The following is a 15604-nucleotide window of genomic DNA, read 5'->3' on the forward strand; positions in this document are numbered from 1 at the left end:
GTTGGGGCAGCCCTTTGGGAGCAGCCGGGCTGCTCCGAAGAAAGGCAGAAGCCGATCCAATCTCCCCCCCCCCCACCATCGGGAGCAGCGGGAGAAGCCGCCCGGTGTGTGTGTGTGTGGAGATCAGATCGGCTTCTGCCTTTCTTCGGAGCAGCCCGGCTGCTCCCAAAGGGCTGCCCCGACTGTGTTTGCAGCAGTGGAGGAGGTGCCCGGTGGAGGAGAAATGACAGATCGGCTCCTGCCTTCGCCTCCACCGGGCACCTCCTCCGCTGCTGTAAGCACAATCGGGGCAGCCCTTTGGGAGGAGCCGGGCTGTGGAGAAGGAAGGCTGAAGGCGATCCGGTCTTTTCCCCCCACCGGGAGGCTTCTCCGAAAGCGCTGCGCCCGATGGTGGTGGTGGGGAGATCGGATCGGCTTCAGCCTTCCTTCTCCACAGCCCGGCTCCTCCCAAAGGGCTGCCCCGATTGTGCTTACAGCAGCGGAAGAGGTGCCCAGTGGGGGAGAAGGCAGGAGCCGATCTGTCATTTCTCCTCTACCCGGCACCTCCTCCGCTGCTGCAAGCACAGTTGGGGCAGCCCTTTGGGAGAAGGCAGGAGCCGATGCCATCTTCCCCCCTCCCCCGAGGCTTCTCCCAAAAGGCTGCGCCCAATAGTGGGGAAGAAAACCGGATAATCTGTTCCTATTGGAACGGATTATCCGGTTTTCAGTGCATCTCTATGGGAAAACGTGTTTCACTTAACGATATTTTCCCATAGCGATGGTTTTTTTTGTAACTAATTAACCTCGCTATGCGAGGCACCACTGTATTTGAATTGTGGATACAGAAGCACAGTATCCCACATTCATAAACCAGTTTTTTTAAAAGAATTGAATCAAAACAGTGTACAGGATACGAAGCCAGATGATGTCGTTATATGTATGTTATGCACTGTCAAGTCACAACCCACTTCCCCAATTCTAGTAGGGTTTTAAAGGTAAGTGAAATACTTAAGAAGTTGCTTTTTAACCACTGCTGCCACCCCCCCCACCCCCACCCCCAGTGAGTTTCCATGACCAAGGAGATTTGAAGCCAGGTCTCTGCCATTCTCTCTCCTGCACCACACTGGCTCTCAAATAAATTGTTAGCACACATCTTAATCTTTTTATAAATACATTGTTGTATTTTATGTAGTGTATTTAAATGGTGGCATCTCAGCAGAACTGAGGACAATTTTTCAGTTTTGACAGCAACCCAAGGGCTAAAGGGAAGTACAGTGGTGCCTCGCATAACGTTTGCTTCGTTTAACGTTTTTTTCGCTTAACGTTTATTTTTTCAGAGTCAGATTGTGCTTCGTATAACGTTTTTCCCTATGGGCGATTTTCGCATAGCGTTTTTGGGACCATGCTTCGCTTAACGTTTTTTGTTTTAGGTCCCCTGCTTCACTTAACGATGTTTTTTTTTCAATTAAAAAAGTGTCTTAGAAGGGTCAAAAACGGTTCTAAATGCTTAGATTCGTTAGAGGACCCCTTAAGACATGTGCAAACCTGATTTGGCTTTGATCTGACTTTTCGTTAATTTTTTGTGAATTTTTGTTTTTTGGCCCATAGGAACCAATGGACCTGTCAAAATCTGACAGCTCCATGCTTTCCTATGGGGGAGAAAACAATTTACAAAAAATTAACGAAAGTTCAGATCAAAGCCAAATCAGGTTTGCACACAACTTAGGGGGTCCTCTAACGAACCCAAGAATTTAGAACAGTTGCTGAGTCTTCATTAATTTTTTGTGAATTTTTTCTTCCCCCATAGGAAATAATGGAGCTGTCAGATTTTGACAGCTGTCAAAAGTTGGGGGGAAAAAATTCACCATTAATTAACGAAAAGTCAGATCAAAGCCAAATTAACTTTTGCATCCGTTTTAGAGGGTGCAGAAGCTAATCCAAGCATTTAAAACCATTTTTGACCCTTTTATGACACACTTAATTTTGCAAAAATTGACTTCGCAAAGCCATTGAAACATATTGAGTCAGCTACAATACATTCCAATGGAGGATACATTGTATCGTTTAACGATGTTTCCTATGGGTTTTTTCGCTTAAGGACGGCAATCCGTGCCTATTGGAACAGATTAACCGGTTTCCAATGCATCTCTATGGGAAATGGTGTTTCGCATAAAGTTTTTTTCGCATAAGGTTTTTTTTTTGGAACCAATTAAAAACGTTATGCGAGGCACCACTGTATTATGCAAAGAGCAGTTATTCTAGGATCTACCTGCAGTTTTTGCGTGTTCTGACACTAAATTATAAAAAATAATACATTTTCTGAACAGTGATTAAACCTCATATTGCAGAATATTGTGATGAGTATTGTATGCTTGCATGATAATTAGTTTTAGGACACAAAGGAGAGAGGTTTCCAGGAGACAGATCAAACTATTAATGTATATTACCAGAACAATCATTGTAAAGGCCAGCTTCTCCCTTTATATATTGAGTATAGTTGTGAAGGGATCCACAAAATCCGTTAAACAACTCTCCCATTTCTGGTACTTGATTTATATTTCCCCAAGGCACAGGGTCCCTTTTCTTGTGTTTAGTATGCTACCACTCACTCTATTATTTCTCCTTTAAACTCAGGGGAGCACTACCCTCTGGAGAATGCCGTCAAAATGTTCTCATTAAAGACAGATGACAATTCCAAGCACTTTCTGAGCTGTCTATAATTCCCCAAACTGAAGATAGTATAATGGTTTTTGCAATCAAAGCGCTGAACACAGAACTCTTATGTGCACAAAAGAAAAACAGGGTTTTATTTATTTTAAAAAAAGGTCCAGGGAGGGGAGGCTTTGCAAATAGTTGCTGAATAACAGAAGCAAGCAGAATAGATTCTCTTCCTAAGCACATCGTAGTAGAACCTTTTATTGAAATTCAGTTTAATCCATATTTTATTAAAATGGTTGAGCAAAATATGTTGTACTCTCCCCCACCCCCTGCCATCACAATGATGACATACAGAATGTTTAAAGATTTGACAGTATCAAGCAGTGCATTGAGTCCATGTATACTTGAGGGAAACTCATAAGGTGAACAGAGGCCAATGCCACTGCTGAAAATAGGCTATAATTTTATTAAAATGAACTTCCATCAGTTTTCACATAAGATCATAGGGGCATTAGCATTGTAGTGACCAGCTTTAACAGAATAGAAAAGGCAAGCTATCTAGGGGAAAGTTGCAACCCCACACCTCCAAACAGAGCATCAAAAGTAATCAGACAACTGGAAGAAAGTCTTTGACCTTGCCAACTGGCAGCCAACTTTGATCTTTATTAAGAATGCAGTTTTTTTAAATTCATGTATCGGGGTGGAGAACCATTTTATAGTGAAGGACTGCATCCCTCTCCTGAAGGCTTCTATGAGACAGAAGGTGCCCAAACTTGGGGGATGGGAAACAGTGGGTGGTGTGTCGCAGTGGCGAAGGGGGAATCCCGGCACAGAGGTGCCTCGAGACCCCACTCCAGATCCACTGCCAGCACCAGCTGCAGCCACTCCAGATCCACCTCCCAAAGCGCCAGCACTGTGGCTGCAGCCACCTTCTCAGGTTTGGCTGCGCATGGGGGGAGTAGCGATCCAGTGACTTATGGCTCACGTGCCGGCAGAAAGGGCTCCGCATGCCATAGGTTCACCATCACAGCTCTAGTGAATTGAAGGTTACATAACATGAGTATAGGGACAGGCCCATAGCCACAGAGACGTCTTTCCCTGGGGGCTGTTAAACTTTCCAATCTGCTTCTACTTAGTGACTAGTCTATATGGCCTTTCCTCAGCCATGCCCTACTTTCCAAGCTAATTATCTCTCTGATGTTGACCAAGGGACAAGATACTATCAGGCTGTTCTACTTCTCCCACATAAAGCTTACTAAGAAACAATGTCTGAGAACAAAAGCTTGTGTTCTTACTCTTCAGGCATGATACTACTCAAATGATTTCTTTAGTATTTCAGTTCATGGTTAGACTAAAGTTACAAATGAAGACATCCTTACTGAAATAGACATGTGTCTAGGAGACTTCCTACAAATGCTGCCTCAAGTTCTGTTATGGAAAAAAAAGGTGATACATTAATTACATTTGCCGTAATTTAACATTGAATCTCACCCGTAGAAGGAAGAACTTAAACTGTGAAGTATTTTCTTTTCCTTTAGCTGAAGAATGCAAACCATAGTTATGTACGGAACTGATTTTTCCTCTTAGATACAATGAAAAGATTTTTTTGCCAAAAGGGCTATAATTTTTAAGTTCTAGATGTTTGCAAACTATTTTACTCAAATGAATACATTCTTTACATTTAATATTTTTATAGCAGATGTTAACAGCTCAATAATAAAAATGTTTTGTAAAAACTTCATCTTTTAACAAATTACAGTAGTTTGCATGCAGTTGCCTTTTCTGTGAGAACTAAATATCTTTTCATAATATTTTCTGAAAGTGTTGTATGTTCAATAAAGTAGCTTTCTATGGCCATTTAAACTGTGTCTGCCTGATTTTTCTCCTAATACTATTCTACTACATCAGCTGATTACATTGGCTAGAACTAATGACAACCAATTACATTTTCCACTACTGCTTTAAATTAACAAACTTTCATCTCAATATAATAGGGAGAATTCATCTACTTCCCTCCACTAAATGGAAATTGAAAGGGAATAGAGCAGGACTAAGGGGAAGGCAATTCACCTTCTTCCTTGCAGCCTCACTCTCCTAGAACTGTCCTGAAGAACTGGAGGACCTTCTGGAACAAGTAGAGATTCAAACGGAGGTTAGTCTTGTTGAAGACTGACCTCTTCAGTCCTGCTGAGAGCAGGCTTCCATTGCTAGATGGAACTAACTGCATTGCATCTAAAATTTAATATGTAGAATAGGGTGTCTTGCATATGTAACTACTAACATATAGATTACATCTCTTAGAGAATTATGTTCAACTTTTTTATTGTATGATGATCAGTTTATATGGTCATTTTTCCTATTGCATACCAAAATACCCCACAATTTATATCAACAGGGCACTGATGAATTTTAATTAAAAGCCAGCGACTGCATGCTTAACGCCTATTGTGGCCTTTTTTTAAAAAGCAGGGACTCGTTTGTGTTCAACTGGCAGAGGTGGTTTAAGTCTGTTGCAATCAGTTTTGTCTGCTTTCTGCCAGTGTGAATGCGTGATCCGATGTAAAGGGGCACTCATGGTAGTGTCATTTCCCTCAGCTAAGAACCCCCTGTTTCCAAAGTGTTTAACAAACAAGTTTCAGTTCGGCACTGGAACAACCTACTGCCAGGGCATTTAGAACTCAGTACAGAGGTACTGGCGTCTTAAGGCAGCTTCTGCTGCTGGTGCTCTGTGGCTCTACTGCCTCGTGCAAATTTTTGTTTGGCTGGCAAGAGCGATTTCACCCGGGATACCTGATCTGATAAACTTCAAATCACAGTGGATCAAACTACTTTCCCCGCTGCCTCAATGTCAGTCTCCTTTCTCGAAGGATGGTGCCTCCCGCTCCGTCAACCGCAAGGCGAAGGGGATGCTATCTTCCACCCTTCAGAAGCGGGTAAGAAAAGGCCCGGAGAATAGGGGACAACCATCATTCTTACCTTCTTCCCCCGACCCCGCCTGGAAGCCCTGACGAAACCTCCTGGGAAAGCACGGAGTTACGCAAAGGGAAACAATCTGTTTTTACAGTATTTATTTATTAGATTTTTACCCCGCCCCCCCAGACAGCATCGACTTACAAATATGAAAAAAATCATAAAATATAATAAAACATCATAAATCATTAAACAATTATTAACACATCTGTCGTTAAGGTGCCACATGCACGTTTTACCGCAACAAACCACCCTGCCCCTACCAACCCGTCCACTGCAGAGACCCCCCTCCCAAAAAAAGCACAATTTCGGGTTTGAAGGAGACCGTTTCATCTGTCAGTTCCTTCCGATCAGAAGCAATAAAAGCAAGGAAATCACAGGATCTGGGCGAACAGGTGCAAATACGGGAGTCTAAACCAGGAAGTGACGCTGGAGACCCGGAAGAAGCTCACATTCTATCGCTTATAGCTCAGTGGCTGCCAAGGAGCCAATCAGAGAAAAGAATCCGGGCAGCGCCTCGCTCGAGCCTGTCGTAATTCCTTTAGGTGCCGCGACGGCGCCTGCGCTCTTTTCGCGTCAGGTTCTGCCGAGCCGTTTGGCTGATGGTCGCTTCTTCTTCCTTGCTCAGGGAGGCGGAAGCAGCTCTGCGGGACGGGGGGGGGAAGCGTCAGCGAGCGGCGGGCTTCCTCCGCGCCTGGAGGAACTGAAGGGGGCCCTCCAGGTTTGTATGTCGAGAGACCCGCCTGCGCGGGGCCTTTTTCGGGCAACTCTGTGGTGGAGGTGGCTGCGAAATGCAGCTTATGTGAATGCTTTCTCTCCGGAAGAGTGGTGAGGTGGAGTCGGCGCCTTCAGTAAACGTTTATATTTTGCATTCAGGGATTAGTCCGGCTAAACGTAACATGTTTCAGAAAAGAGCGTCGTTGAGATTTGTGAAATACTGCCTGTTGTGTGTCAGTTGTATCCTAGGCGTGCAGTCAGGGCTTATCAAAGGTGAGGTGGTTTTGCATTGGAGTTGTTCATGAACCCTGGTCCCTTTGCTAAAACGGTCTTCCGAGTACAGTAATAGGGCGGTGTGTAGCGGCGTTGTGCAATCTACCAAGAGCTACTGATTTGCAAAACCTGCATGTGGCGGCACCGTTTTCTGTACGATTACTGGTCCTTGAACTTCTGATATGGTATCAGTATATGCTGTTTATGCTTACTGTGAATCCTGATGGATACCGTGTACGATTAGCTCCGTAGAGAATATTCAGTAAGCAGATTCTCAGGACTAAACAAGTTGTTAATTTGTTGAAACAGGATCGGGTTGCCTTTGAAAGGATCTGCATTTTTAGTACTGTATTATGAGTGTGTTGTGCCTCACAGTTCCTTAAAGTAGTATCATGAGACTTGGGTTCTAGGCTTCACAGTAACAAGGGATCAGAAAGGCTTAACACTTAATATACTTACATGCTGGTGCTTGTTGTCCTGTATTGCTGGCTATTTTTATATGTTGTGATTTTTATGCTTTTAGGATTCAGTTTCTTATATATGCCTTTATTTTAATCTCTGCTCTAAAGAGATTCTGTGCTCTGCTCTATCTCCTTTCAAAGTAGTGGATATTATGTTGATTCTTATTAATAGTGAAGCTGATGGAAATTAATAAATATGCAAATGAGGAACCCTGTGTAGATTATTAGATGTGTTAGTTAGTGGATATGACTGTGTTAAAGGAGGCTTTTACTTAGCCAGGGCAACAAATTATATCTTTCAGAAAAGTAGCTGAATCTATCCATAACTGAGACACAAGTATGTGTATATGATGTGTAGCTATCTATATAAAGGTGGGATAGTAATTTTTATCAGTTTGGTTGCAAATCCTGAGTTTAACTCTTTTCCCCACGTTGAATAATCTTCTTTGGACTTGTTAAATTGAAAGAATTAAAATGTTAACAAAATAGAGCCTCAAAATAGTTTTGAAGGAAAATAAGAAACACTGAATCTTTTAAGCAATCAAGGCAAAAGCACTCAAAATTGTTTCAATGTATTGGACTCTGCAAATTATAACTGTTTTAACAATAGCAAGAGATTTGGTCATTAGAAACATGAAATATTGGCTGAATTGCTTGTCCTGCATTTAAATAAAGGCTGTGGATATTGCATGTAATCTGGGAAGTACCATTACAATATTGGAAATTATGTTGGTACCTAACTTTAAATATGGTATTTTAATTATGTAAGTTGCCTTAGGTCCTTTTTAAAGAGAAAGGTGGGGTATTAATAAATAAATTTATACATACATGGGTATAGGGATACTCGTGTGAGCCCTGTGAAACAAGCAGGGGCCATAGGGTATAAATGTCACACCCTCTATTCAGTACTGGTTAGGCCTCACCTTGAGGTTTGTGTCTAGTTCTGGACACCACACTTCAAGAAAGAGGCAGACAAATTGGAACAAATTCAGAGGAGGTCTGATCAGGGGACTGGAAATCAAGCCTTATGAGGAAAGGCTGAAAGAATTGGGCATGTTTCGCCTTGAAGACAGAGGGGTGATAACATTTTCAAATACTGTACTTGAAAGCCTATCATACAGAGGAGGGGCAGGACCTGTTCTCAATCATCCCTGAGTGCAGGACACCAGACAATGGACTCAAGTTACAGGAAGCCAGATTTCGACTGAATTTCAGGAAAAATGTCCTAACTGTTAGAGCAGTAAGACAGTGGAACCAATTACCTTGAGAGTTGGTGAGTGCTCTAACACTGGAGGCATTAAAGAAAAACTTAAGACAACCACCTGGCAGATATGCTTTGATTGTATTTCTGCACTGAGCAGAGGGTTGGACTTGATGGCCTTGTAGGTCGCTTCCAACTTCAGTTTTCTATGATTCTATGAAATTGGGCTTTGATAGGTTGTCAACCCCCAGTCTGCAGCCTGGTGCTGGTCCATGGGCTTGCTGGAACTGGGCCACACATATGGATCTCCTCCCACTGCACGCTCGCGGGGAAGGTTGTGTCATGCTCATGGGGGGGGTGTTGTGCCCGCAGTGGGCATTTCTCTCGCGCATGGGGGTGTTTCACGCCCGCGCCTGGTCTGTCATGCTCAGATGGGTGTCACACTTGTGTACATGCGTGTGAGTGTGACACACCTACCGCATGAGCACGGGGATGCCCCTGCCCCCCTCCGCATGGAGCTCACTCCCAGCACCAAAAAAGTTGGGGACCGCTGTCTTATACCATCTTGAAAGTTATCAGAATATTGAGAAGTCCATTAATTTTTTGGAGTTAGACTCTTTTAATACCCCCCCCCCCACCTTTGCCGACAAGTGAAGTCTGAATATTAACAGCAATTGGTCTGATTGTAACAAATGAACTTCTGCAAAACCTATTGTAACATAACAGTGTCCTTCTCTCCAGCTGAGAGAATTAAATCTAGACTGTAACCAGAAACATTTAAAATGTTTCAAATCTGAAGCTGGATGGGGGAGGAAACAATCATTTTAACCGCCTGGAGGAAAACAAATATTTAGAGGGAAATGAACATATATGCAATGCTTTCTTAGCGCATTTTATTATTTTAGCAAAATTTAGCACTTTTAAATTTTCGTATAAAATAGAATTGTCCTATTTGTCTTATTTATGAAGTTAATATTCATATGAATTGTCTGTATATTCAGAACAGCTAGCTAGATCAGAATGGGCAACATAATAGGCTTGAAATATTTTATACAATGATACCCTCATTTGCTTTTTCCAAGGCAAGGAGTGACTTTAAAAAAAAAAAAAAGAAAATCAAAATTGTAAGCACCCAAATGTGCACTTCCTGTTTTGATTTTGTGAATTTTTATTACTATCAATTACTCAAAACCTTTATTGGCATATGCAAAACACCTAGACAAAAACTACATTCAATAAAACTTGATTGCAGTTTTCTGGTATTATATCAAAGTTTGTTTAAATTCAATGCAGTTTTGCTATTTATGCCGCGAGGCACACTCTCCACCCTATCGTATGTACTTAATAATAATATTATTACTGTTAATGGGGTAAGGTAAAGGTTCCCCTTGACAGTTTATCCAGTCGTGTCCGACTCTAGGTGGCGTTGCGACTAGACACGGAATGCTGTTACCTTCCCACCCTGATGGTCCCTATTTATCTACTCGCATTTTGCATGGTTTCGAATTGCTAGTTTGGCAGGAGCTGGGACAAGCAACGGAGATGGGCTCTGTCACGTGGATTCGATCTTACGACTGCAGGTCTTCTGACCTTGCAGCACCTCCCTTTGCTTGGGTAGCGTTGCCCCTTTTATGTAGAAGCTAATGCTCCTGGAAGCCTCTAGCAGTGGAGAATATAAAGTTGTGGCTTCATTTGGCACAATAATAATCTTCATAAAAATGTAAAAAGGAAATCAGGCCACAAATCACATAATCTCTAATGTCTATATACAATATGGGAAACAAATGAAGAGAACTGGAAATCTTAGCTCAGGAAGGTAACTCTGATTTGACAGGGATAATTGAAACTTGGAGGAATTTTTTCGATGACTGGAATACAGCAATTGAAGGATGTGAAATGCTCAAAAAGAACAGAAAAGATAAAAAGTGAGGAGTCGTATTCCTACACAGAAATATAGGATAATGAGTTTGTCTCATTGAGATAATTTGGTTTGATATAATTGGCCTCAAAAACAAAAGGAATGTGATAGTTGCAGTCTGTTACTGATCATCTAATCAAGAAAAAGAGGAGGAGGAAACCTTTGAAAAACAAATTGCACTGTGTCAGAAAGACACAATATGGTAGTACAGTGGTGCCTCGCTTAACGATGTTAATTGGTTCCATTAAAAAATCGTTATGTGAAAACATTGTTAAGCGAAACACCATTTCCCATAGGAATACATTGACAACCGGTTAATTGCCGTCCTTAAGCGAAAATCGCCATAGGAAACATCGTTGAGCGAAACGCGGTTCCCCAATTGAAATGCATTGAAGCCAATTCAGTGCATTTGAATGGCTTTCCGATGTCCATTTTCGCTCCTTTAAAAGTGTCTTAAACCGTTTGAAACCTGTTTTAAATGCTTGCAATCGTTAGTCCACCTCGTGTAATGTATGCAAACTTAATTTGGTGTTGTTCTGAGTCTTCGTTAAGTTTTGGTGAATTTTTTCTCTCTCTCATTGAAAAGCATTGGACGGTTTCAAACATTTTAAGGCACTTTTACATGAGCGAAAACGGACATCGTTAAGTGAAAATCCCCCATAGAGAACATCGTTAAACGATGCGGAAAATTCCTAAAAGAAACCCATCAGTAAGCGAATTCTTTGTTAAGTGAGGCAATCATTAAGCGAGGCACCACTGTAATGGGAGAATTCACTTATCCGGAAATCTGTTGGAAACAAATTCTGGCTCTTCAAAAAATTCCTAGCTTGTGTGGCTGATAATTTTTTCCTACAAGTAGTGGAGGAAGGAACTAGAGGATTAGCTATCCTGGACTTCATCCTAACAAATAGAGATTACTTGGTGGAAGAAGTGGCAGCAAGAAGAACTCTGGGGGACAGTGACCATGTTCTATTTGAGTTTTTGATTTCAAAGGAAACAAAAAGTAAAGTATAGCTGCACATATATGCTGGATTTTAGGAAAGACAATTTTAATAGAACACTGATAAGTAAGATATCATGAAAGGAAATCCTAACGGGAAAAAGAGTCTTAAGATGGGTGGGAGTTTCTCAAAAAGTAAATTCTAAAGGTAAAAGAACTACAAATTACAAAAAGATGGAACTGGTGGGAGATAAGGAAAAAACAATGTAGCTTGACAAAAAGTTCAAAGAAGATCTGAAAATAAAAAAGAACACATATAGTGGAAGGAACACATGGCCACAAAAGGAAAAGTACAGACAAGTTGCAAAGAATTGCAGGGATGGCATTAGTAAGGCAAAAGCTGAGAATGACTGAGGTTAGCAAGGGACACTGAAAGCAACAAAAAAGCATTCTTTAGCTATATATCTGTGACAATTCTCAGTCATACACGTAAGGTCATGGCAGCTGGTTTTCTTTCTAAGGTTAGAAAGAAATGACTTTTGTCCTTCTAACCTTTCTCCTGAGGTTAGAAGCTGCTTCTGAGGGGAGGAGCAGCTGCCCATTCTTCCTCTTTCTCATAGAGATAGAGAGCTAACTTCAAAGCCTTTCTTTGGCCAATCCTAATTGGCATTATGTAACTATTATCCTATCTGTATACTATCAACAATCTGTAAGATTAATAAAAGGAGTCCTCCTGGGGGCGTTGCCCAAGAGGTGTATGGAGTGGTGTGTATGGAGGACTCTGCTGGCAGACATCTCTGTGTGTGACTGACGTCTTTGCTCTCTCTCTAAATTAAACTAATTGCTTTCTCTATTGGGTGATCACCTAAACCAGGGGTGGGCAATTAATTTCTATAGGGAGCCACATGAAAAATCTGAACAGTGTTCGGGGGTCGAACCAACTTTACTTAAAAATAAAGATAAGCAACTGATCAACTTTAGACAAAAAGCTATAAACTTGTTCAGTGAGAGAAATCCAGTCTGTCTTGGGCTTGAACAAGTGCTTGAACACTGGACTGGAGCGACGACCGGCGGGCCGGACAGGAGCAGCTGGCAGGCTGTATGTGGCCCTCAGGCTGTACTTTGCCCAGGTCTGACCTAAACTATCAGCCTTCTCATTTTGTGACTTCTACAGTCCTGTGCAATTGCCCGTCCTTCGCTGGGCCGTTTTCCTGTTTAGTGGCTGTTTGGTTTCTACAGTGTCCTTCTAACCAGCCTGTTCAGACCAGGAGGAAGTGGAGCCAATGTGGAAGATAGATCAGGGATCTCCTACCAACTCTTCTCAGACTGAAGAATGCGTAGTGAAATGTTTCAACCTAATTAGAAAGAGATTTAGTTGCCATGACTCAGCTTCCAGATTCTTCAGGTATGTGCATAGCAGAGAGAAAAAGTGGCTCAGCTACCTAGTCAGGAAGGAAAAATGATAATATATAATGAAGAAAAGTGATCATTTCCTACTTCAGTTTGGTCTTTCCCCAAAAGACAGTCTATGAATTCCAGGCAAATGTGAAATACAGGTGGAGGGAACATAACTGCAGCTTGTGATTGATAAATAAATAGTCAAGGAATGCTTTATTGCTTTGAATGAGTTAAAATCTCCCGGGCCTGATAAACTGCGTCCAAGAGCTCTCAGAACCACTGTCTGTTTTCTTGAAACCATGGAGTGCTTGATGATTGGAGGAGGGCTGATGTTGTCTCTATCTTCAAAAAGGGGGAAAAGGAGAAACCTGGAAACTGCAGACCAGTCACTCTAACATCAATCCCGGGGAAGTTTTAAAACAGATTATATAGAGATAAGTTTGCAAGCACCTTGAAAACAATGCAGTAATAACTAGAAGTCAACATGGATTTGTCAACATAAATCTGGCAGGATTTGTTCTTATCTCATTTTTTGATTGGGTAGCCTCCCTGGAAGATGTTGGGAATGCTATAGACCTAACATATCTTGACTTCAGCAAAGCCTTTGACAAAGTGTTCCATAATTAGCAGACTAAGTGTGGGCTGGATGGAACTACTATCAGGTAAATACACAGTTGGTTACAGAATATCCAGAATGAGAAGAGATAATAAATGGAGTAACATAGGGCTCAGTCCTGGGCCTAGTGCTCTTTGACATTTTTATGAATGAGTTGGATGAGGGAATGGTTATCATATTTGTGGATTACACAAAATTGAGTGAAATAGCTAATACGCTGGAAGTCAGAATGACATTCAGAAATGTCTCAATAGGCTTGAGCACCAGGCTGAAGACAACAGAATAAAATTTAACAGTTAAGATCTACATTTAGTGGGATGTGGGACCAAATGCACAGTTACAAGCTTGGCATAAAATAAAATACGATGAGTGAGAAGGATTTTGGAATTGCTGTAGATCACAAGCTGAATATGAGTTAACAGTACAATGTGAGGGCAAAAAAGATACATGCTATCTTGGGTTGCATTACCAGAAACGTAGTCTCCAAATCTCGTGAGGCTGTTAGTAGTCTCTCTCTATTTGGCACTGCTTAGGCCTCATCTTGAGTACTGTGTCCAGTTCTGGAAACTGCACTTTTAAAAGGATGCCAGCATACTGGAACAAGTTCAGAGGAGGGCATCAAGGATGATCAGAAGAATGGAAACCAAGCACTATGAAGGAAGATGAGAGATAGGATAGTACTCTTCTACTACCTGAAATATTGTCACAGAAAGGAGAGGTAGGATCTGTTCTTGATTACCCCAGAATGCAGAACACAATATAATGGGCTCATGTTACTGGAAGCCGGATTTCAGTTGAATACTGTACAAGGAAAAACTTCCTAATTGTCTTTCCAACACTAGAGGCGTTCAAGAGAAAGTTAGACAGCCATCTATTAGATATCCTTTAATTAGGATTTCTGCATTGAGCAGGGGGTTTGACTTGATTTATTTATTTATTTATTTTATTTATATCCCGCCTATCTAATCAATTAAGATTACTCTAGGCTCGTTCCAGCCCCTTGATTCTTTGATTCTATGGTAATATTTTGTACTTGGCATTTTGAGTTAGGGGTTTCTTAGAAAGCATTTTGTGTTATGTGCTGTCAAGTCAGAACTGACTTGTAGAGACCCAAATAGGGCTTTCAAGGTAAGAAAAATTTGAGGAGTTGTTTTACCAGTTCCACTTTCCCAGTGAGTTTCCGTCGCTAACGTCTTCATCCGTCACTCTATCCATTATGCCAACTGGGAATCATAAAAAACAATTTACTCACTCCACAATAAGAGTAAGATTGTTTTTGTAACTCCCAAACTTTACATTTAACTTTTTTTTTTCTTGGAACAAACTGAGGCAAAATAATCCTTTTCCTCTCCAACCTATTGTTGAGCAGTCACAGTTCTACAATGACATGATACGACAGTGCTTTGGTATTCATGGGAGCCTATCAGTTCTGAGTTGCCTCAGGGAGATTGCACTTGGCATTCAGAGGGTATTCACATTCGGTAATCATAAGAATATTTTTCCTCTATTCCAGATGATTCTGTGAGTTTATTTTAAATGATAGCTGAAACACCAACTTATTTATAAGTCTGGTATGAAGTGCAGGAAGATTTGTGATGGATGTAGGAAAGTGGCCAATATTTACATTGCTTTCACCTCAAGAAATAGCAACTATCCGGAAAGCGTGTGTGTTTGGAACGTCTGCCAATGAAGCTATATACATAACTCACAATGATGAGGTAAGATTATAACAGAGCCATATAGATGTATCTCCATAGTTTAAGTAGCTCAATGTTTTAAAATAAAATTGTTTGGATATCTTGTCTATAAAGTAAAAATAGGGTACATGATTTCCAAATTTTGTTAATATTAAACAGATTAAAAAAGAGTTTTTTAAAAAAAATGTTGAGTATCCTCTAGAATTGAAAATATTGCTGTTGAGTTGCATGAGCAGTAATTATTGTTCATTCACTTGAAAAATAGGGGAGAAATTGTTAATCATGACTTGACAGTCCCTCGATTACATAAAAAGACCATACAAATTCATGATTGCTGTTGCCTGCTTTTCACAGTAAAGTTCTCACAAAGGAGATTACACCATTATAGAAAACACACACAAAATAAATAAGAAACAATATAATAAATAATAGTAATAGATACAACTAAATGCATAATACATTAAAATACTGTGCAGTACAAGCTCTTACAAGTGTAGGCAGCCTTTAAAGGTAAGCTGGCCTTAAATCATTTAGGGCAGTGATGGCGAACCTATGGCACGCCTGCCACAGCTGGCACGCGGAGCCCTTCTGGCATGCTATCCATACATTGCTACTCCCCCTGCCCTCCCATCCCCTCTGCGCAGTCAAACCTCATGAGGCCGCTGCAGGCTAGATTCCCCCTTCTGCCGCCACTTCTGGGTCCGTCGCCATGATTCCCCCTTAAACTGCAACTTCCAGTTCCGGGTCCATCACCATGATTCCCCCTTAAACCACCA

General features: G+C 41.3%; 1 protein-coding gene across 12 annotated transcripts in view; it reads left to right on the top strand.

The window, feature by feature from the left end:
* The first annotated feature begins 6192 nt into the window (after positions 1–6192).
* Positions 6193–15604, top strand: part of RCBTB1 (RCC1 and BTB domain containing protein 1) — an 82740-nt gene continuing 73328 nt past the window's right edge. For 5 of the 12 annotated variants that reach the window (XR_013537650.1, XR_012084949.2, XM_020796761.3 and 2 more), the window contains exons 1-2: positions 6193–6328; positions 14645–14849. Coding sequence is in view for 8 of the 12 variants with exons in the window: in XM_020796761.3 (XP_020652420.1) it covers positions 14727–14849 (123 nt within the window). In the remaining 4 variants the exon portion in view is untranslated. Of the gene's footprint in view, positions 6598–13826; positions 13850–14644; positions 14850–15604 lie in introns of those variants that run through there. The other 7 variants (XR_013537651.1, XM_078378299.1, XM_072993241.2 and 4 more) reach the window with 5 other exon arrangements.

This window comes from Pogona vitticeps, chromosome 1 (genome assembly GCF_051106095.1).
Source record: "Pogona vitticeps strain Pit_001003342236 chromosome 1, PviZW2.1, whole genome shotgun sequence".
In the NCBI taxonomy this organism is placed as follows: domain Eukaryota; kingdom Metazoa; phylum Chordata; class Lepidosauria; order Squamata; family Agamidae; genus Pogona; species Pogona vitticeps.